This window comes from Centruroides sculpturatus, unplaced genomic scaffold (assembly GCF_000671375.1).
Source record: "Centruroides sculpturatus isolate CEXI.00-Female unplaced genomic scaffold, Cexi_2.0 scaffold27, whole genome shotgun sequence".
NCBI classification, from domain to species: Eukaryota; Metazoa; Arthropoda; class Arachnida; order Scorpiones; family Buthidae; genus Centruroides; species Centruroides sculpturatus.
Genome location: NW_019384318.1, coordinates 843,775 through 868,380, shown reverse-complemented (window position 1 = coordinate 868,380; position 24,606 = coordinate 843,775). Strand labels below are relative to the sequence as shown.

Sequence of the window (24,606 nt, the reverse complement as noted above, 5' to 3'; positions counted from 1 at the left end):
ACCCTGACATACAAAGTTGCTGTTTACCTCATTTACATTCTCCATTATTCCTATTTTCATCCATTCCCATATGAAAACAATTCTGATTCTAATAATTTTGTACTGCATGTTTAATAATGAAAAAATACGAATTCTTGTACTTTGGTTTCATTATTAACATTCTCTTCTTCCTTCAAGAAGTGACATCACAGCATCACTGGTGTCCAGCATGACAGACTGTGTGTGGTAAGTTTGGTTTAATTTTACGTTTTACCTCCTACTCACAGGTGTGAAGTAATTGCCCTTACCTAAACAAAATCTCTAAAATAAACATAACTAAATAAAGAAAAATAATAATGATTGTAAAGAAGTCATGTTTCCTCTCAAATGTTAGTGTTTGGATCCATATTTTCGATGAAAATCATTATTAATTATAATAAAAATTGATTTTAGTTTATAAAATCAATTTTTATTATATTGCAAAATTCCATTTTACTTTCCAAAGAAAATGATTTACATTTGTTAGCTACACAAAGCATTTCTAGAACCAGAATAAAATAAAGAAAGAAAACTTATCTAAACAATGCAATAACTCTACCCTATAATCATATATGCAAATTTCAGAACAAAATATCAATGCTTACTACTATGTGCTGTATATTTTAAGAATATGCATTACAATAATCATCTGAGATGGCATGAGCAATGGCAGAGAAATCAGATTGATAATGTATGCCACACAATTCAGTTGTGACAAGTTTTAAACAATCATAGAGTGAACTGAAGATGTTATTGCTTAACCTGGTTGTATGAAAATGTCTCATGACCATTGGTGACAAACATGTGCAGAGAGGATGTTCTGTCTACCGTGGGTTAGTTTCACAGCACAATATGTCCCATCACCATGTTCAAATGCCTGTCATGACAAAACAATGCAAAGAATAAGTACTGGGCAAAAAATTGGAGTTTGTAAAATGAACGAACATTCTGATATGCCAATATATCATTACCAAAATTTATTAAAAATACATAAAATTTAAAAATTAAGGAAACATATAACAGTTTGTAACAAATAACTTACCCAGTTGGTCGTTCCCACTGTGTGGTACGAGCTATGTGATTTACATAATATGTTCTTCCATTAGCGTCTTGTCTTTCCTCCCAACCTGCAGGTAAACTAGCTTGGTTAGAAGACTGAACTAATGCCATAATTGGTTCTGATGGTGTTTCTTCATGAACATTACTTTCATCCATCACTTCAACAATTTCCCATCCAGCCTAATACATAAATAAAAATTAAAGCTAATTAGTGTAAGAAATTTAAATGATGTTACACATGTTCACTTCATCAAATATTATTATAAAGATCCCACAACAGATCCCACTTCTTGAAATCTCATTTTACAAACCCATACTGTCACAAAAGATGTATATTTATATTTTTTTATGATTGCATGTAATGTCATATTTAATATAATATTTTTTATTGGACATTTCAGTGACTAACAAAAAATGTATTGTATAGTTTAAAATTAGAATGCAATTTACAACTCATTTAATGATTCAATGAAATTATAAAAGTGAGGATCTACTATATAATTAATTATTTTATTAATATATACTGTTTTAACTGAAACATTTTATATAAAATTATTATACTGAAAAATATAAGATGTCAGAATAACTCTAAAATTAATTTATCCTTGCAACTTTCAATAAATAATGTAAATACTGATAGATTGAGCTGTAGAAATCAATACATTTTTTTTACAATTAATTCTACTTAGTGTGAAAATAATTTAAGCAAATTTCAAAAAACATACCAAAGTTTATTGTTAACAATTACTATTATACTAAACACTTTCAAATGCCTAAATGCATATATCACCTCATACATTTTTTATAGCGTAATAAAATAGATACACACTATTTTTACATGTCAAATATATTTGGAGTGATCAAAAAGTAACTTTACAAGTTTTAAAAACCAAAACGCTGTCAAAGTCTAACTCCAATGTAGTTATTTTGTATTTTTTATAAAACCGTGTGCTTTTCGTATTGTTGACTTGTTAAACACTGACTTTACAGTGTATTTTGAAGACACATGGCAATCCAATGTAGTTAATTAGTAATGAGCAAGATTACAAATACTGAATAATTACAGTAGAATAACAAGTATGTGGAACAGTTGTGATGTCACATTTTCAAATGGCAACAAGGCTAGGGAAGTAGTCTTGAGAAAAAGTTTAAGCAGTTATTTCACTTTTATGAACCAAAAATATTCCACCTGCTGAAGTCAGTATTGTCAGTTAATCAAGGTATATGAAGACAATTCACATCACATCAATGTCATGTAATGGTGCCATAGTTTTACAATCAGTTGAGAAAATTTGAGTTAAGAAAGTCACAGTGAACATCCAAGCTGTTCAACAATGAAATTCAATAAAGCAAGAATTAATGCTTGAATGCCTACGGAATCCAGGACATTTACTCTCGTAATGGAGAGAAAGCATCTGATTTCTTAGCTGAAACATTAGTCTCTTATGCAACAATGCCAAACTGCATATAGCATATCAACTGAGAATTTGCTGCAAACATTTCAATAGAAGATTCAACATCATCACCTTATTTCTCAGATATAGTAGTACCTTCTGACTTTTATGTTTTCCCATATTTGAAAGAATACATGTGATTGCAGGTCTTAAACTGTAGTGTATACTGAAAATCAATACAAATTACATGTAGAGAAAATATTGTTCTATTTTGAACTGTGTGAAAATTTTAAACCTTTACTGGAAATTCAAAAATATTAAAAAATGTCAATATGCTTCATCACGTTTGAAAATGTTCTAATGTTTTATTCAGTTTTTATATATGTATCTGAATATGAGCGGAATTAAGCTTTAAAAAATGTTTAATACATTTAAATAAAAACATCCCTACAATTAATTAGTGATTTTATATATGAATTTATAGACAGTTCCCACATTTATAAAACTAATTTAAAATTAATCACATTGATGTTATGTGAGAGAGAAATATTTAGAAAAAAAAACTGTAGTATGTATTAATTAAAAAAAGTAAATTTTAGAATCACAATGTAAAAAAAATATTGGATGTGCCTCATTATTATTGTTTAGAACAAAAATCATTTTCATCTCAAAAATCTATAAACACTACAGTGGTATAATTAGAAAAGTATTTTATATATATACATATATTAACTACTATCAAAATATATGCAAATTATGACAAAGTTTTAAATCAAACAAAATGTGCCGTAAGCTACACACCAACCGAATGCCGAAAATCTATCGGGCTAGTTTAAGGCTAATTACTAAATAAATTACCGTTATATAGTTAGCTTCTATACGCTGGAAGAGGAGATCGGACTGGAGGTCCAGATAGCGTAACTGGCAACGCATCTGCACGGTAAGCAGGAGTTGTGGGTTCGAGTCCCGCTCCAGGCCGATTTTTTCTCCCAGCGGTTCTAAATTATTTAAATTAATTAATTTATTTATAATTATTAATGTTAATAAGAGATGGTGCCTAACGCTTACCTCTAGAGCCAAATTGGTTACGTAATTTATTTAGTAATTAGCCTTAAACTAGCCTGATAGATTTTCGGCATTCGGTTGGTGTGTAGCTATATAGTATATCGGGTTTTAGCGATGCTTGTGCTGTAAGCACTTGAAATTATCGATTAAACCTTCAATGTGAGACATTTATGGTAGAATTTCTGGTTTGCTGGAATGTGTTAGCCTTGTATCAGTAGCAGAATATAAATTGTGTCAAAAATGAACATCTGATTCTAATTGGCTATGTGTAACACTTTTTGATGCTTATTTCTTTATATATATATATATATATAAAAATATATATAGGTAGTAACTATACCTCAGTTTCTTGTTGAGTTTGTTCCTCTTCATTACTTTCATTATCATTTCCATTTGCTAAAAATGCATGATAGATCTGTAAATGACCCTTCACGCGTGATCGAGCACTGAAAATATCCAAAATTTCAGTAAGAGTAAATTGAAGAAATAATAATTATTTATCAATTTATTTCACATTTTACTATATGTGCATAAATAAAATTGTTTTCACATATCATTAAAGAAAACTAATGTTTTTTTTATAATTCAAATTAACTACAAAACTGAAATCAAACACAAAAGAATATGAAAAGCAAAGATCAAACTATACCCGTGCTTATGTTTTATTAATTACTTTAAAATGATATTTTAATGTTACTATAACATTATTAATTAATCACTAATGCAAATTTTGCATTAGTTTTCATACTTACTTGAGTTTGCTTGTGTGGAAAATAAAATCATAACTAAAAATATTCTTGCCACATTATGTGTGTGTTACTAAACTTTTTAAATGAATTTTTAAAAATTTATTTTAAAAGTTTAATATTCTATTTTAACTTTCACTTTTTTTCTTATATCCATGTTTTATAGACAGATTAATTCATTATGAAAATATTTAAGAAATTATTAAACCCTAACTTCTTCGAAATTATATCCTTACATATTTTTGGTTATTTCAAGTTAAGAATTAAACAAATATATTCATTTTTGTAGCAATTACAGTTTAATTTTGTATATTAGTATGTATATTAGTAATAACAGTTGTAAATAATAATTTTATAAAGCACTACACCAAAACAAAAATGTCAAAATAATTTTTAAGCAGCAATAAAACTTACAAAAACTTAAAGTGATTAAAAAATTTTTAAGTTTCCTAAGTCTAACTGGTATTTGTCATTACACATTGCATATGCAATGAGTCATTTCATTTAAAGACCTAATAATGCTAATAAAATGTAAGGCATATAATTCATTTAACAAAAAAAAAATGTTTTGTCAAATAAAAAAATAAATATTAATAAAAAATGAAAGTTTCTTTAAATTTAATACAATCAATGCTATAACACTTTCATATTAACTATGTAAAATATTCATGTCATAATTATAGTATGACATAATAAAAATGTGCCGAAAACGTGTTACTTATGAAAAAAGTTGTGCTGCTTTTTTCACTTTTTGTCCCTTTCACACTGCGGGCATCAAACGAGCTTTTTCCCCTCATCCATCATAAGTTTAGCTAAATCTATAACAAGGCAGTCAGATAATGGGGGATGGGCCTAATATATCAGGGTCAAACTATCCCCAAAAAATTCCCGAGGAGTTGCCTGTCAGATTCAATCCCAGGTTCTGCAGTGTGGTAGCTTGACACCATAAAAATTTGGCCATCACGCTGTCAACTTATACAACTTAACTATATAAGTAACGTTTTCAGTTATTATTTAATTTCAGCTCCAATGAAAGAAATCTGTTATTTGTTTATAGAATATGATATAATTTATTAGCAGGTATATTTTGATAATTCTTTGACAAAAAGTAAATAGACTTTTTTATTTTTATTTTATTATAGTGTTATAACTATTCACTTTAATTAAACAACAAATTTTTCAATAATGTTAAACTCTAACCTTCTTGGACGAAGAATATAATACTTGTGTGGAATATAATGACCCGGTCTTTCTGTAGGAATATGATGAAGGGGAAGTTCTACTAAACCAAGAAAATCATCCCTCGTCTGAAAAAATCAATAATTTGTTAGTAACCAGTTATAAATATAAAAATAATTACTACTATACTAAAATATAATTAATAACTACATTCAGTTTTTTAAGGATAATATCATTAAATGAAAATAAAGAAATGCTCTAGAAAAAATAAATGCATGAAATCAATATTATATAAAAATGCTAAAAGTTCAAATTGTACAGTTTAATAAATACAAGTTAAAATAAGATAATTATTCAAATATTCATTTTCAGATAATAGAATTCAAACTGGAAATCTATCAACATAAAATGCATGTATTTCCACAAATCTAAATCGCTCGTATTCAGTTAAACACTGTATTTTTAGGTCAAGATACACGAAAAAGTATCATTTGGTGAAAGTTAAACAAATGTTTCAAATATTTAATTTATGATAAAATTAGTTATGACATCATTGACTTGAACAGCTTTTTCTCAATTATTTTTCAAGGAGACAACATTTATTTCAAACCAACCAGAAATTTTTGTGATCTCTTACCAAATTTTATTATTTTCTTGTAATAATTATGAAATAGAAAAGCTATTCAAATAGATTATTTACAAACAACACTATCTGTCGATATTTGACATATTTCAAATTCAAATATTTTTATTAATTTTTTTTTTCTTTTTAAATTTTTTTAAAATTTCTTTCAATGATATCAACTGCATTTCGCAATCTCAACAATTATCTCTCATTATCTGTCAATATCTATTATTACATTGCATATCTGTATACTGTTATAAATTATATATCAATTATAAATGTTATTTTATTACAACAGTAAATCAGAATTTATTAAAAATGATGTATTTATCATCTAAATACATCACCACCACATTTACAATACTATTATCAATTCATATAAAATTTTCTGCATCATTCACTCACTTAAATTTTATAGCATTATTTTTTGGAAGGAGAATGATAATATTTTAGATGAGTTGCTGCCATTATCTGTTTGATTTGAACAGATTAAATTAAATTTTAAAAATGTAATAATTTTAATATTATGAGTGTTTTCAGATCCTGAGATCTTTTATACGGTATTAATTTTCTTGTAAGCTGATTCTAATATGATCTGATAAAAATAATTACATTAAATGTTATACATTATTCCTAGCAACATAAAGAATTATTAGAACTAGTCATAAATTTTTAAATATCGTTAACAGTAAATAGTTTTAATTAATGTAAAAATGTTTTAATTTTTAAAAAAATCCTTTAAATATACTTTACAAACTATCAATAATTTTAAATTTGTATATTGATAACTACTGTTATTAAATATTATTTGAATCCCATTTTTTATTGTTTTAAATTGTCTAATTCAGATATTTCTTATATTTATTACAATTAAAACTGTATTTGCTGTTATTTAAGATATCAGCATATAAAAAGGTACTTTTTATAAGAAAACTTTTCATAAAGTGAAGGTAATTTTACAGAGGAAAATTATATTTGATATGTAAATATAGTATAAACTGGAAATCAATAAAAAATCATAAATTTATCTTCATAACTACCAAGCAATATACAATAAATCATATATCAATGTTAGCTTTATGTATGGGAATACTAGATACAGAACATCCTCTACTTTTGTAGAAAAACAATGTGTTGTATGCCATCAATAATTTTTCTAACAGAAATCTATATTTGCTGTTTTTTATGTTTAATAATTAATACTAATCACTAACCAATCGATTTTCATCAAAAACTTCCATCACCATCTTATGATGCTGAGGTCTTACCTATAGAATAATAAAATAAAAAATTATTGAAATGTAATTCATGAATTTAAAGATAAAAAAATTAACAAGTAAAGTAAATAAAATACATTTAAATTAGCTTGTATGTCAGCAAATACAAATATTTCTTCTAATTATTATAATAAAAACTCTATTTGCTACCATGTAACATAACATAATATTAAAAAAATATATTTTATATATATATAAATATAATTAAATTTACAAAAAACAAAATTAAAATCAGCAACTATATAAACTTTCCAGCTCTGTTAAAATTCAATACTAATTTATTTTAAAAAGACTATAAAATGTTGTTAATAATAATAATAATAACACATTCATTTCACTATCATATCTGTGTGTAAAATTTATTAATAAATACAACATAAGTGTAATTCTGAAAAATTCATATGACAAGATAACAATTTGGATTATAGTGATGATGATAATATTCATAATAATTGCATCACTGAAATGAAAATGTGTGTGTCAATACATCTTGATCTAGAGGATGTATTGACACACAAAGGCTTTTGCCCTCTACCCATAAACACATATTCGAAACTTAAGTATGAGCACAATTGCTAGTGGTGATGACTATAAAAATTCACCAAGCCAGTTGGTGACAAGCCTGTCATAATACTGTTAGTACTGCATCACAGTTTGAGGTGGACATATTTCAATCTGACAGGTCCCTCTGCCTGGGTATTGGGGTAAGCACTTTCCATCCATTCTCCACCTGTGTCCAATTGCTGTATGTATCTTTTACACCAAAGACTTTTATTGCTTTGACTTGTAAAATCCTACAAGTTATTGTGTATTGCCTTGCGTCAGACATCAAGTAATACAGTTCTTGCCATATCTGTCTGCATTTGTCTACAGTTCTCTCTATTCATGTACAAATGTTGTCCGTCCTTAAGTTTCAGACGTGTGTACAATATACAATCAATAAAGATATATCCTGCATTTTTCACTGAACTAAATATGTAGATAAATATGTATATAAATCTTTTTGATTTTTCATTGCTTTATTAATAGCCAAAATGCCAAATGTATACTACAAGAATATCAAATACAATAAAATTTATATTTTTAAGTATTTAACTATATCAATATTTAGTTAACTTACTCGAAATACGAACTCCTCTTCCCATCGTGGATTTAATGTCTGAAATTTATAATACAAATAATCAGTTACTAATAATATTAATAAATTCTTAATATGAAAATAATTCTAGCATATTACATAGAATTGATTATTTCTATTTATAGGATTCTATTAATAAAAGTAATCAACTCAATTTAAATGAAATTTATCAATTATAGTGTTGATTAAATATTAATAACCATTTATTCCTTCAAAAAAACATTACTCATTGTGTAGAAATTATGATAATTACCTATAAAATATAATCCTAAATTACTGTACACAAATATTAATCAAAGTTTAAAATTTCATTAACATAATCTTTTATTATTCTTCAGTAATTATTATTCGAAAAATACCTTTTTCTTCGTTTTCGTATGTACCGAATCAATGACTTCATCGTTGCTTATTTTTACAAGATCAATCCGAACATAGGGATCACTATAAAAAGTTATGAGATATTAGAAACATTTAAACAATTTTCAAATGACTAATTGATGATTCTTTTTCTTGGTCCTTTGATTTTATATGCTAAAAAACAAAGTATAAATACAATATAAAAATATAAACAATGAATTCATAGAATTATAAGGTAAAATAATAAAAACTTTATACAATTCTTGTAAAAAGGAAAAAAAAAAAAACTTGATAAAAATAGATCTAATGGCCATTATTTTCATTAATTTATTTTTTATTTAAAATCTGATTAATTCAAAGATTTATTTGTATCGTACAAAGTAAATTAAGTAATAATATTCCAAAACAGTTTTTAAAACAAGCATATAAAATTAAACTTAAACAAAATTCAACATACTCGAGACATTCAAAAAGTTCCTAGAAAGTGGTGATTATTCGTAAACAGTATGATTAACTGATGTGAACAAAAACCTGTCAAAATTTGTTTTATCCAGTATTCACATCCAGCACCATCAGACTTTACAATTCCCAAATTTAAAAAAGGTGTTTGCTGGCAGTCAAAAGATCAAGTAAAACATTTTGCAGTTCAGGGGCTAGAATCAAAGACAACTGATTTCTACTGGAAGGGCTTAGAAGGGTGCCAACACCCTATGGAAAATTATTTTAATTTAAATGGAATATATCTCTAAAAATAAAGCGCTAAATTCAATTTGCCATACACGTACACTGAACCAATATAATGTGTGGTACGATCGACGAAACAAAAAAGTTTTTTGTTTCGTCGATCGTACCACACATTATATTGGTTCAGTGTACGTGTTTGATATATAAGTGTGGTGAGTTGTGAGTTTTTTTTTTCAATTTGCCATCTTTTTATTTACATTTTCTGGGAACTATTTGAACGCCTCTTATATAACAGCCTACAAATTCAAATAGTTTCTTCTATAAGCTCATCAACTTATCATTCGTTGATGAGCTTACAGAATGTTGCATGCAATCTACCAGTCACTTGCATTACACAAATTGTTGTAATTAGATACAGTTTATTACTCTTTTGGTAAAAAAAATATATATATATATATTTTTTTTTTACCAAAGCGCTAAATTATATATATATATAATTAAAAACTGCTTTACTGGAGAACTCATTTATATTAGTAAAAATAACAAAAACCTTTGAATCTCTTGACACATCAGAGATGCTAATTAATATAACAACAACTTAATAAAACACAGAAACAAAGTTTGAAACTCCAATGTATTACAAATTAAAACTTCAAAAAATATTCCACACTTCATCTGAATTCAAAATTCTAAGAGCAGAAGAACATTAAGATCCCAATTAACTGTCATATTTCAGGTTAAGTACATAGAACTATTAATTTCAAGAAACTAATTACTTTTTCTTTTAAATTAGTAAATGAATTTTTTTTTTAAATCACTCCAAATTATTCAAAAAACCTGACTCTATGTTAAAATGTCTTTCTCTGTCTATCTTGGTTACGCTTCTTTGTCGCTTTGTCAATCCACTTCCGAACTATCAGTAAAGCATCTGTATGTCTAATACTAACTACTTTCTTTCCCACATTTGTAATTCTTCAGCATACCATATGCCCTCATTTTCTCTTATCTCCTACCATAACCTTACTTCTTTCCATTAAACATCTCTTTTTCTAATGTATAAAGTCATTTTCTCCTCTTTCTTTTGAGGTCTTCAAAAAATTCCATTAGTCTTTTTTTTTTAACTCTCCTTTTTTTGCCGTTGTGTGGCATTTCTTAGACCAGTTCAGTGTGCAAAATATAGGAATGCCATGCCTTTTACATGAAATTATTACTGCAAGCAAACATCCTATAGCATCAGTATCCTTATATGTATACTGATTTTTATCATTTACATCTTTACAGATGATATAATTTCACATTAAAAATACTCTATATTTTTCTCATTAAGTCTTGTATGTAAATTTATATTTGAGAATTATATCACATTAAAAACCAACAACAACAAGTTGCTCAACTTTCCTGATAACATTTATAATTTTGCTGATGTCATCTGTTATCATATTTCACCAGAGATACACACAACCCCTACCCATTCTCTCCCCACTCCCTGGACCTTTAACCACTGAAATTTAATAGCATCAAATCTCCTAATACCCAAACCTTCCTGCAAAATTTCAGAAATTTTTGACACAAGGCACAGGAGTTATTAAACTTCAAAGTGAGTGAACAAAACTGTGCCCCCCCACACTAACATACACATATACAGAAATTATCCCTATATTTTTTTGCATTTCTCAATGTTTCGAGGTGTTGTAAGTCCAGAAACGTAAAAATCTTGGGGGATTGACCAATTGCCATATTTTCCTCTGTTATATATAACAGCCAGGAAAGTAAAAACATCAGCATTGTAAATAATAATGTAATAAAATATAATTTTGTAATTTCTACCTGGCTCCAAATATATCTTTCTTGGCAAGATTATGACCAGCAACAATTTTCAACCTCAGAAGCCTTGGTGGTCCTTCATTCTGCAAGGTAAAATTAAAAAATTTACTTTGTGAAGAAACAATTATTACTTTCTAAAACAATTTCTGAAATATAACTTAGTTTACATTTAGAAGTAAAAATAAATGAAATCATTAAATCAATATATAAGCAAGTATTTATAAAATGCAAATGTATTTATGCAAAAGTTTTGTTTTTTGCTTATGCAGAAATAGATAAAAACTTTTACCGTTTCTCAAAAAAACTTGTAAAATTATAATTCATTCTAAATGCAGATTTGTTATACAGGGTGTCCGAAAAGTTACCGTGCAACGGAAAAGGTTTAAGTTTAATAAGAATGAAGTTTTATGTACAATATTGCAGTTTCTCCTACAGCAAATGCTGGAAACGTCCCCCAGAAATCCAGAAATGAGGTCTGATAACCTAATGGGCCTGATTCCGCAAGAGATTATGCAATTGGCATCTTCCAAAGTCCAAAAACCAGGACATATGTGAGAAAGCAGTAATGCCATCTACCACGAAGAGGAAATGTGAGACATACAATTTAAGGTCTCTATAAAATGCCATACATATAACTTTAATGTCATTATGAATTTCTCACTGCACAACAAGTTTTCGGTCACCCTTTATTTTCAAAGTAATTATTGTTTTATATTTATACATATAATATAATATGTGGTCTCAAAAGGATGTTAGTGAAAACTAAGAGTGTCAGTTACTAAAAAAAAAAAAAAAAAAAGCTCTGCAAATATCGAAAAACTGTTTTATTGGTGAACAAACATGATCAACTCATGCCATATCTAGAAAACTTTTAACTTGCTGGGACTTGTTATATGTTGATCGTGTTCATTAATTTTACACTGGTCCTAAAATAAAGCAGGTTTTAGATATTTATAGAAATCGAAGATTAGTCTTAGTTTTAAGAAACAACTTCTATTTGTTAATTACATTCATGTTTAATATTAAAACAAAATAATAATTTACAGAGAATATCAAAACATCAATATTAATTTGATATTAATATTTTAAATGTTCTTCTGATTTTAATAAAATCACGTTTATTTGAAAATCTTCCTGATGTCATTGTGATTAATATTAACAGATGTAGTTAAATGTGTTTCTTGTAATTATAAGAAATATATTAAAAAATACATTAATTTGATATTACTGACAAATTAATAATTAATATCATACGTATAAACATGAATTTATTATTATTATTAATTAAATTTTGTACAACATGGCAGTTTAACTGATTATCTTTAGTCAAAAATAAAAACAACACCTTATTATTTCCAGCAATAAAACTATTATTTAATAAGATAACAACATTTTTGACTATTTTTAATAGCCTTCATCAGTTAAACAAATTCAAACAAAAAGGAATGCTAAAAATAGAATACAAGCAATACAAAAACTTTTAGAAATTCAAATTAATTCCAATGTAAAACGTAGTCACGTAGTATAAAACAAACAAATTGTGCATACGAATAATATAGGAATAACCATAAACAAAAACAAATTATTGCCGCAATAATAAAATATATGCCTATAACAAGTTAACCACTATGTGCTATGATAAAATGATTTTCATGCAGTGGATAAACCATCCACATCTCCATGGTTAATACAGCCCTTGCTAATGTAGGCTTTGTAGATTTCTAGCTTTTCAAGATATTTCAGCGCTTGTTTGTTGTTCGTGGCCCTAACGATATGCTTTGTCCCAATGAATGCTGACATCCTGCTGTTTAGCGAAAGCCGCGAGTACAGTATTATCCATGTTCTTATTGATGGAGTATTTATGCTCTTTAAGCCTCTGCTGTAAATGTTACCAACGTATAATAGATCCCAGTTAAACTGAAGATCCTTTAAAGGTATAGCATATACCCCTGTCCTATCATTCTGGTTTTCTTTTCTCTTGTCATTTCTTAATTAATATTCTATATATTGTAGGATTATGCCAATACACCATTCTTATGCTATTATTGTTGGCCACCCTCTTCATCATTGTGTATAGGAAAGGAAAATAATTAAGGACTATTTTTCTTCCTTAATTCCTAGTCGGAAGCCATTCATTTATTGGTTTCTGAAACTTAATAATAAGCCCTTCAATTTCTCTTCTCCAATAACCAAGGTGTTGTTTTTATTTTTGATTCATTATCCAATAAGTTCTTTATTTTATTATCTTTAGTCTACATTGCTTTATATTTATTGCATTTATTATATTACAAAAATGAATAAACATTCGTTCTCTCTTATTTATATTATTTACACTTACATACACACACACTATAAACAAACGTTTTATGCATAATTAAATTTTTTGTACTGAATTGTAATGTGATAGACTAATAAAAATAATATCTAATTTTACCTTAGCAATAGTTTTTTACACAAGAAATGAAGAACTAGTTGCTATCTTCAGTTAAATTGCTGAATGCAAAAACAAATATTACGATTCATCACACAAAATTCAAACAATCCCAAAAATTATATAAATCAAATAATGAATATAGATTATAAATAACTTGGAAGAAATTCTGTTTACAGAATTTCTTCCAAGTTATTTATAATCTATAAATGTATTTTGAAATTTGGTCTAGAGATAGATTGAATCACCCCTCATAATAGTTTTAATAAGTACAATTAGCTAAAACTATTTAGAAGACACAATTTAATACTGAGAAATATTGAGTTCAGTAATGTGGTTGACCCATTTTCAGAAGTTTGTGAATGTTGCAGATTCATGTCCTGTTCCAGTCACTCTTTTTCCTAAGCACTTATAAATCAAATTCAAATTATTAAAATTCTTCAGATATGTGATTCATCTTCCTTCTGTATCATGAACAGTTTATAAATAGCTTAGAAAAAAATTTTGACAATATTTAACTATTTGATTTATTTACTATTTTCTACTAGTTAATAATATTACAACATAAAAATATACCAATTTTATTCACAAAATAGACATAGCTATCATTTTAAATCGCATATTTTTTTTGCACTTACTATTCAAGGATGGCCAAAGGGTCAGCACCAGATCGGCAATGGCGATTCGTTCATTTCATGCACGAGCAGACGCGTGTGTGATCAGTCGGATTCGGAAGTTGGACATCTATGACACAACATGGTTGAAAGAAGTGCACACTCAACTTAATTATAAAGAAATAATACCTGTTTATTTATGTAAATTATTTACTCGTATACATAAGATAACAGAGTTCTATTATCGCGTCATAAACGGATAAAGCTTATGTAGAGTAATATACTGGATAAGGCTTTCTAGCGTAACATATTGGACTAACAGATTCCTAGCCGAGAGAGAGAGCTTACTTTATTATGCACGACGCTAAATACCTTGATCGATCGAATCGGCTTGATCAAAGTCTTGAGGTCACAAAACAGACTTGATGACTAGAATTAGGCTCCTTGATGACACAGTTCATGATCAAATGTTCATTTCTCTGGCATCTATGGCAAAGGGCAGTCGAAGGGATCAGCAATGGAACACTCATACAGAAAGGAAGAGGTCGACGAACTCTCAATTGTCAGTTCTAATATTCGTCTTTTATTTCAGGGGTCCTCCCTCTTGACTTCGATGCCCCTTTTAGGCAATGTAAAGTTTTTTAGACCAATAGATGGATTTCGGATGAAAGTTCTGGGTGACACATACATTCAAAAGATGTGTCAGATGTGTCACCTTTGGAAAAGAAGTATATCCGGGAAAAAATGCGATCACATCCTTCCATTTTTTATTAAGTGTTGGGGAAATTTTTCTTTATATAATATGTGAAATTTAAGCATTATTCTTAATTAATTTGATATAGTTTATTGTGGTTAAATAAAATTTCCATCTCATCCATGCTCTCACGCTATTATTTCCTTCACACGTATCTGTTTGGTGTCCATTTTAAATAAAATATTTAAATATTTATGAAAATTTTGATTTGAAAAATAAATTACAGATATTCCTTGCCCAACACAAAATTTGATTAACAGGCAATCCCTTTATATATGCGGCAGAAGCTTTAATTAATGCAGCTTTACCAGCCATCTTTACTTAACATAGATACCGTATTTGATTAATGCAATTTTTAAATACATGGTAGCTATGTTGAGGGATTAATTAACTGCATTAATCAAAGGATACCCGTATACTTACACTGGCAACTAATATCTTTCATTATAATTTGTGTATATAGTAATAAAATCTGAAAATAGCATTACTCTATATATTTTCCATTAAAGTTTGCTTGTTAAATAAATACAGTACATACCTACCACAGTTTATAGTATTCATTAATTTTACAGCATTTCCCTAATTTTTCAAAAATTCTTGATAGTAAACAATAGTGGCATACCCAGAGGGGAGCCAAGGGGCCCTAGCACCCCCTCAAAAAAAAACGAAAAAGAAAAAAAAAACACAAGTAATTTTCCTAATCAAAATTCATTTTTTTTTATTTATATTGTTTGATGTCTTCTATTTCTACATTACTTATAAATTAGCAACCACATAGAAAATTTTTATTGAATTTGCACTAAAAATTTCTTTTATCCATTTAACTTTGCTCCCACAAGATTAAATCCTGAGTGTGCCACTGGTAGGCAAGGTTACTATTTCAAGCTTTAAGGACTGGTTGTAGTTACTAATCAAAGGCAGTTTATTATTCAAATAAAACCAGGAACATATAGCGGACATACGTCATCAGAGAAGTACTTCCACCCTCGCCACATACACTGCTGAGTGGACATTGTGGCAGCCTTCCACCAGGCAAAACTCATACACATGACGTCACACAATTAGCACCTCATGTGGCTTGAGGCCATTCAAATTTACAAATTGACCCTCAATGACAACTGCATCAATTTTAAGGATGAGTTGGTTCTGTCTCTGGCCTGGCAGGCGTTGATGGATTCCAAACTTTAAGGTCACGATATGTCAACTAGTCAAACACATGCATCTCATGTAACACCTTATAATTGTTTCTCGAATTTCCTTCAATGATTTGCTCTGTCCCATCAGTAATTCAGTATCACACCTGAAGAATAACTCACAGCAGTTCGAAAATGTTTGTGGTGATCTTTATCCTTTGTTTTTATATTGCACCGGTTATAGGTTCTAAGAGTGCAGCAAATATAACCAGTACATTATTAAAATTAATCCACAATTTAATAAATACATATCAAGTATTATGATAAGTTTATGAATTTTATCAATTTTATTTACTTTATTACACATTTGCATTGTTTATATAACATTTATTGTTTACTGGACATTATCATAAAATCGACTGAAATAATTTTCTTTTTTACAAATAATTTACCTAAATATTTAAGAATTAATGAAATTACTCAATTCGATAAATATTATAACAACATATTAAAATAAATATATTATTTTTTATTTATTTTATATACATAGACATAGACATACAAGCATTATATACTTCATAACTTTATGGTTTATCTAATATCCTTCATTAATTTATGAGAAAATTATCATCTGTTATCTATTTAAATCAAAATAATACAGTAGTTCTTTTTAAAAATATTCACAATAGTTTTTTGTGAGGAAAAAAAAAATTATGAAAGATCCAGTCAAAGAATCTGATGTTAAAAACTAAACACAAAAATTTTTATATTAAAAGGACAAATTTTATAATTTTAAAGCAATATAACTGCTTGTAGCTATGGTTAATTTAGACTAAATACTGTATTTCTTCAATTAAACCTCAAAGGGTATTCTTAAAACAGGTATCCCTCTGGGGTGTAATCAAGAAAATACAGTATTTAATGTAGCTATCTTCTAATATTTAGATTTGATGCAAATTTCACAACCATTATTTGGAGACCTCTTAATGTACTACAATATTTTCGAATTAATGAGTTGAATTAATACTGTCATCTTCATTTTATGATGTATTCTTGTGTGTTTATTAATCTTTTCAGTGTGATGTATCCTCTTAAAAGAAAAAGCAGATTAATGGATTAAATTTCTTAGTCTGTACATTTAATAGTTCGTATATTTTTAATACAATCAATATATGTACTGAAAAACACCAGATATTTGAGGTAGATTATTCTCTTGACTCATGCTCCAGCTCTATGTAAATGCTTACATATGCTAGCCACATCTAAATTTTTTAATATGAAAAACACAGTATAATTGGATTGTATAGCATTTTTGAAATATTATATGTATACACATAAAATTGTGTGTTCACGCTGAAATTGTCAATAGATTTCACAATGAAAAGTATTTTAAATATGAAATATTATACTAAATATTTTATATATAAAATACTTTTTGTTGTGAAATCTATTGACAATTTCAGTAACAGTGATTTTGATACTGTATATATCACATTGCACTATTTGTAATAAAAGATGATTAAGCAACAGTTTTAAACAAAGATTAAACCACTGGACAATATACAAGATATAACTATTGTGATTAAATATGATAAATAATTTCAAAAATTTTACATTAAATAACTTGAACAATTACTGTAAAACCTAGCTAATATAAGAACTTTTTTTTTATTTCCTTTTAACTTGTAGAAACAAATATATAATGAGCTTTCCTTTATTTACAATTAGATTCTTAGAAATTGAGATAATCATCAAATTTTATCTGATATTGGAATTTCCAGATATTATTGTAGAAATTCTGATAAAAATCATTCATTTTGAAACAAGATAATATAAGAAAAGGAAATTTATTCTTTACAGAATAAAAGGAAAATACGAATATTTGACATCTAACATAAAAATTTCTATTAGCAGATCCCACAAAATACATTCAAAGACAATCTATATATAAATAAACTATTAAATAGGTTTAGTAGAAACGGATATATTTATGACCTTTAACAATGCATTATTGCATCACAACACAAACATGCTTTATGAAATATTAATATATTTTCAAATTTCTAGATTGCTCAACATCCTAATCTAAATAAGTAATACAAAATATATATATATTTTATATGGAAACATTTATAAACTGCTCTCTTGTGACAACAGAAGTAAATTAAAATTATTGATTAATAATATATTAATTTAGTGTATATTAAAAGAATTGCTTTAATATGATTAAACTAACCTAGAAATTAGTAATTACATGTTACCTTGACATGAAAACTTTTATTTAAATAATAATTGGAAAATACAAAAATAATCTTAACTCATTATGTTAATTAATCAATTCTAATGAGTCTAAATCAGTAAAAAAAAATTACATATCATTGAAAAACAAGGATCTGGAAATGATTTCAATTGGAAATTAATGAATCATACTGTACTTGTACGATCAGCTATTTAAGTTTCAATCCATCAAGGTTGATCTCCGTACTTATTTATCATCATCACATATTAAAATAATTCTTTTCAATACGGACTGATAAAAAATATACAGTATTTCAATACATTATGTTAGTAAACGACTCTTTTTTTGTACTTATTATTTTAATTCTTAGTCCTTGAATTTTGGCATCATGACTAATATATTTTCTATCACTGCTTGTTACGGAAGCCAATTCTTGTAGACCTTAACTGGGAATATTTTCAATCCTCAGAGTTAAAGCACTCATATCATTCGTTCTCACATTGAAATTTTAAGTCAAAAAATGCTCATGCCTTTTGATTTTAAATCTTTGTCTCATCTGAAGTTCTAGAAGTTTACAATAGTTTATTGGCTGAAGTTGGCTTCAATATGGTTACATACATTCCCAATTAATAAGATTTGGAAGAATTGGCTTCCATAACAAGCAATAATGAAAAATACATTATATAAATACAGTATATTATATTGTTCTCATCCTTTTTACTATTATTATATATATTATATTCATCAATATAATCTAGAACAACAGATATAAACATAGAAAAATTTTTATAATAGTAAATATGTAATTGTATATACCAGGATATAAGATTTATTAATGTAAACATATCAATAATTTGCTAATATACACTAATATATTGTGTAACAATATACTTATATATATTGTATGCACAAGTTATATACTGATATGCATGTAACTTTATATTTGAGATATACATAAAGTTATTTCAGTATCGAAAACATGTGATCCATGAAAACAGTTTAATAGCATGTTGACGTATCAAAATCCTTTCTTAAACGTATAATTTAATAATTATAATCATCATCCACAGCAAAGATTCCCAATTTGGTTAACTAACAACCTCCGAGAGATCGACTGACTTATCTAGGAAGTCAATACATTATTAGGGTTATTTACTAATTTTATATTTTTAAATATAACAACATCAATATATATTATCATCTTTACACTTTGTTAATGTAAAATATACAATTCTGAATTTTGGTTTGTTTAAAAATTATAAATAAATGCATACATATTAATTAAACTGTGTCAATCTTCTTATTTGATTATTTCTCACAATAAAGTGTAATATAAATGACACAGGTTCCATCTTACAGCTTGTTGAGCTGTAAGACGGGAGGTAAGTGCCATTTAAGAACCCAAGCTTTTATAAGTATTTTAGTGTTTTAAAGGCAAAGGCCGCACTATTATATGTTTTCAAAAAATTAAATGGAACACCTAAATGGAAGAAGCCGACAGAAGAGGGGTAAAGACCCGAAACGCGTCTCCGCAAATGAAAAAAAGAAATTAAACAGATGTAAAGAAAGCCTTGTGTCATTTATATTACTCTTCACTGTGAGAAATAATCAAAAATTCAGAAGTTCCCTTTCTTTTTTTTAATTGATATTTTCACCATCACAAAATATTTAAATTTTATTTTTATAAAACTTTTAACTTGATAAGAAGGTAATTTATAAACAAAACTGAAACAAGATGTCAACAAATTCACACCTTTTTCCACAATAAATATTACTTGAAAGTAAGAAATGTGTTTTGGTATAAATTTTTCTATAAGAACATCTTCATAGAGATAAAACTTAAATTATTTTCGGGGTAGAACTAAGCAATTATAAATTAAAGCAAGTTTTAGAATTTAATCTAACTAATTTACTTAATTCTAAAAATAATTCTAGCTTTTAGATATGTTTGGATATTAAAAATCAGCAATACACAACTGTATCTTTATTAAACTAGTGACAAAAAAAAATAATCAAAATGATACATCTTTTAAATTATTTCAATAAAAAAAACTTAATTTAAAATTTGTCCAACCAAATTCAAATTTTTTTAAGCATAAAACAAGTTTTAAAAACATAAATATACAAAAAAAAGCAATATAATCTACTCGTATTAATACAAAAAATATCGCTTATATAAACGATATTTTTCATAACATTTTTACTGTAACATTTCTAAAATTACAAAAAAATAAAACAAAACTGTCGTCACGAAGGTAACACAGCAGAAATATTTATAACTGATAAAGTCATAAAGAACATTTTCGACTAAATAAAAAAATAAAAGTAATAATAATTAATCGATAATTTCCAGTAAATAATTAAAAATCCATTTGTTTTCTGTACATTATTTTCGCATTTATTTAAACAGGTGAAGTAAGAACAATATTAATTTCCACGTGTCTTACGAATGCTTAAACGATCTCATAATAATTTCAGTGATTTATTACTCATCCGTGACCGTTCCGTAACCGGCCTGTTGTGTAACAGCAGCAGTTGAGTTTGCCATTATTACATCACAGACACCTTACGATATTTCCTCGCTTATACCTCGAGAATTAAGAGAGAATATATATATATATTTTTTTTTTCGAATAAAGCAGACATTATAGCACAGTTTACCAATCGAATTCACGGTAACAATCATTAGTATTTTTCCCTTAAAAAAAGGAAAAATTTCAAATTAATGTTTTTCCACGCTAAATTTCACACCGAATCGAATTTGGCTTCTATCCAATATTTATCGGTAATAAGGGGTGACGTCAAATCTGATAAATTGATATCATCTAACAGAGTGCCACGTTTATTTTTCCAATTTTTTAATTAACTATTTTTAAAGTCGAAAATCTCGAATCAATGTTACGTAATCCAAAATAAATTAGCTCATCGTACAGGAAATTGCAAGTAACGTGGCAAGAAATTTTCACGAAAACAAATCACGTTTTCCACCCGACAGGTTGGAGACGAACTTTCTAATCTACTTAAAGACGTGTTAACGTCTTTAAGTAGATTAGAATTAACGTCTTCTAGGCGTGTTGTTATTTCTTTAAGGATCGTAAAAGAAAAAAAAAAAAGAAATATAATGTAATGAAACGGTGGTGCAAAACTCGACCGGCTTATTTTTGGGTATCTCGTAGGCCGCTGTTTAAATTTTTACTACTGTAGAAAACACTGGCCTTGAACACAGCAGGAAAATATCGTGCGGCTTCGTATCGGAAATCGAGTTTCAGGTCTGTAAATAAAATTATGTACCGTATAAATCCATACACGACCTTGCTTTTCCATTTAGCCGAACATAGTTTTTGGTTTTTCTTTTTGTTATTTGTTTTCTTTTTTTTGCACCCAGTTATCAATTAATTTTTAAAATTATCCGACTCTATCGGTAAAACAATACGCGTTTTAATTCACAAAAAAAATCAATTCCTATTTATTAATTTAATTTGAATTATTCGAAAAATCGTTTGTTCTATTTAAATTATTAATGATTTATGTGTTATTGTAGTGAGTTAAAAATAATAAAATTATGCATGATTTTACATTATGACAATATATATATTGTGTATGTATATGTACACATATAACACACACACACAGTCATATATTTGGATTTTTCGGTTTATTTATAATTATAAATAATAGGTTTTTAATGCCCTCTTTGTAGTGTTCGGTTTGTAATTATATACTGTATAAACTAAACATTACAACAAAGTAAAAAGGTTTATTCTTGTAAACTTAACACTAAATGAATTAAAATGTAGGCTCGAAATATTTTTAGTTCCGTGTAAATAAATTATTTCCGTATATCATTATCGAGCAAATTAATTTAAATAAAATTACAACTCAAGTTTTTAAACGCAAATCAGCAACAAATCAACCAAATGTTGAAGGTCTTCATTTTAGCAAGCAAAAACAAACAAATTAAGATCGCTAAATAAAAAAACTTACTATTTTAACAATTTTGCTCATCTGATCGACATAAAAACGCCAAAAAATAGTCCGTTGAGCTAAGTAACACTATTAGCACAAATGATCCTCAATTAAAAATTCTGAAATTCATCGCTTATTCTCAGCAAACGGACGTCGTCTACCGAACGAAAATTAAGTCTAACGATTGTAAAACAATGTTAAGAGCAACAACTAAGTCAGTGAATAAACAACTAACTAGTTTAAAAATCTGCAAAGCCAGCAGACGAAACGAAAAAAAAAAAAAAATAACCAATTGTAAAGAAAAACGAGAAGCCGACAGCAAACAAATCGTGCAGACAGAAAGTGTAAAATAAATTAGAATTTTAAAAAAATTAAGCGCAATTTTAACAATACAGAAACATGAAAGAAAATACCAATGTTAATTATAACAAAACATGGCATTAATATTAAAGTCTTGTCAATTTGTAAAATGAAGACATCAAGAATTGAAAGAGGTGAAAATAGGGTAAGATGGAAAACAGCCAATATGCCAGGCGTGTTACACGAGTTAAAAAAAAAAAACTTAAGGAAGCAGTTTACGACAAACGTTTATTAATTCATAAAACGAGTACTGCTCGAACAGGAAGCTTTTTCCACTGGATATATTTTTATAGGAAAGTGAATAAGATAAATAAAAAAAAAATGATTTCTGATTCACTCGAGGTATTCTTCTCTCTATCGCCTCGACTAAATTTAAACATTTCGCACTTCGGACCGCGAATAATCGCGTAGTGGCGACATTGAGTTTAAGTAGGCGCCTACGTTAAAAATAACACTAATATCTACAAAATTACACGTTCTTCTATAGATTTTAATACATTACACGCAGTATATTTCACAGGGTGGATCGAAAGTCAGTTAACCGTGTTTTGCCCTTTTTAAATTAAAAAAAAGACTCCCATTTTGAATCATTTTTGTAACTTTTGTAACTAACAAATACGACTTTACTATGGTTAACTGGGTTTTGGGCAAATCTATACATGTATATGTAGAAAAAAAACCTTTTAAATTTGGAATACAGTACGTCAGAACTTTCATGATACTGAAAATTTATATTTAAAGAAATAATAATAATAATCTAATAAATAATTTACGTTACTAGCAATCTGTTTATTCGACTCGTATTGCAGTAATTCAAAAATATTTACTGTTGTAGTTGGAAATATATTCAACCGAGCTATTTTCTACTAATTTGCAAACAATTTACGACATTTTAATAGATTTTTAATTGACATCCAGTAGAGGCTAACACACACACAGAGTCGACAGTATTTATTTATTACTTAATATTCGTATTTTGATTATTAATAATAAACCTTCGTTATTAGGAGACCTAAATAACTTATATTATTCTTGTCAAGGTTGTAATTATTTTTTACGTGTATTTGAGTTTTAATAGAAAAATATATAGGACTAAGCGCAATAACCTTGGCAGAAAAAGGTATTTTTTTTTTATTTTAAGATAATGATGGCATAAATTAAAATACATTTTCGACACTATCGCAATATGCGGTTTTCCTCCTCTCGTTTTTTTTATATACAGCCTTATAGAGAGATTAATTACGAGTTCCATACTTTCAAGGATTATAAGTGCAATTCTGACCGACTATTAAAAAAAAATTCAGTCAGTTATAATTGCGATTACTTTTAATACTCAACCGGCATTAATAACTTTATTACGGATAATACGAATGATTTATTATTTTATTTATAAACGTGAATTGTTTTGTTAACGCAATGGAACGGTAGACTATATTGTATATATATATAGCCTATATAAACGGGACTGACACAATAGGTTTCTATACAATTATATAAAGATGTAATCAATATAAAACTATACACATACTATTATAGATGGATCTGACCCTCGAAAAATTTTGTCAGTATGAAGAACGGGAACGAGATGATAATGTAAATCACTCACGAAAAATCACATAGCAGAGATATCTTTACAGGAAAATTACTACGACAACTCCGAGTATCTTTGCTAAATTTCATATACAATTAAAAATATGCAAGCAAATAAATACAAGTCGACCCCCCCTATAACACTGTTAATTA

The 24,606-nt window shown here is 27.4% G+C and overlaps 1 protein-coding gene across 3 annotated transcripts in view; it reads right to left on the bottom strand.

Annotated features, from left to right (window-relative positions):
- LOC111624527 (E3 ubiquitin-protein ligase Nedd-4-like) overlaps window positions 1-24,606 on the bottom strand; it is a 104,640-nt gene that overhangs the window by 45,273 nt on the left and 34,761 nt on the right. For 2 of the 3 annotated variants that reach the window (XM_023367401.1, XM_023367392.1), the window contains exons 2-8: window positions 11,370-11,449; window positions 8,861-8,942; window positions 8,484-8,522; window positions 7,301-7,354; window positions 5,483-5,589; window positions 3,877-3,982; window positions 1,061-1,257 (exon numbers count right to left, since the gene is read on the bottom strand). In XM_023367401.1, the coding sequence (XP_023223169.1) occupies window positions 1,061-1,257; window positions 3,877-3,982; window positions 5,483-5,589; window positions 7,301-7,354; window positions 8,484-8,522; window positions 8,861-8,942; window positions 11,370-11,449 (665 nt within the window). Of the gene's footprint in view, window positions 1-1,060; window positions 1,258-3,876; window positions 3,983-5,482; window positions 5,590-7,300; window positions 7,355-8,483; window positions 8,523-8,860; window positions 8,943-11,369; window positions 11,450-22,521; window positions 22,717-24,606 lie in introns of those variants that run through there. The other variant, XM_023367408.1, reaches the window with a different exon arrangement.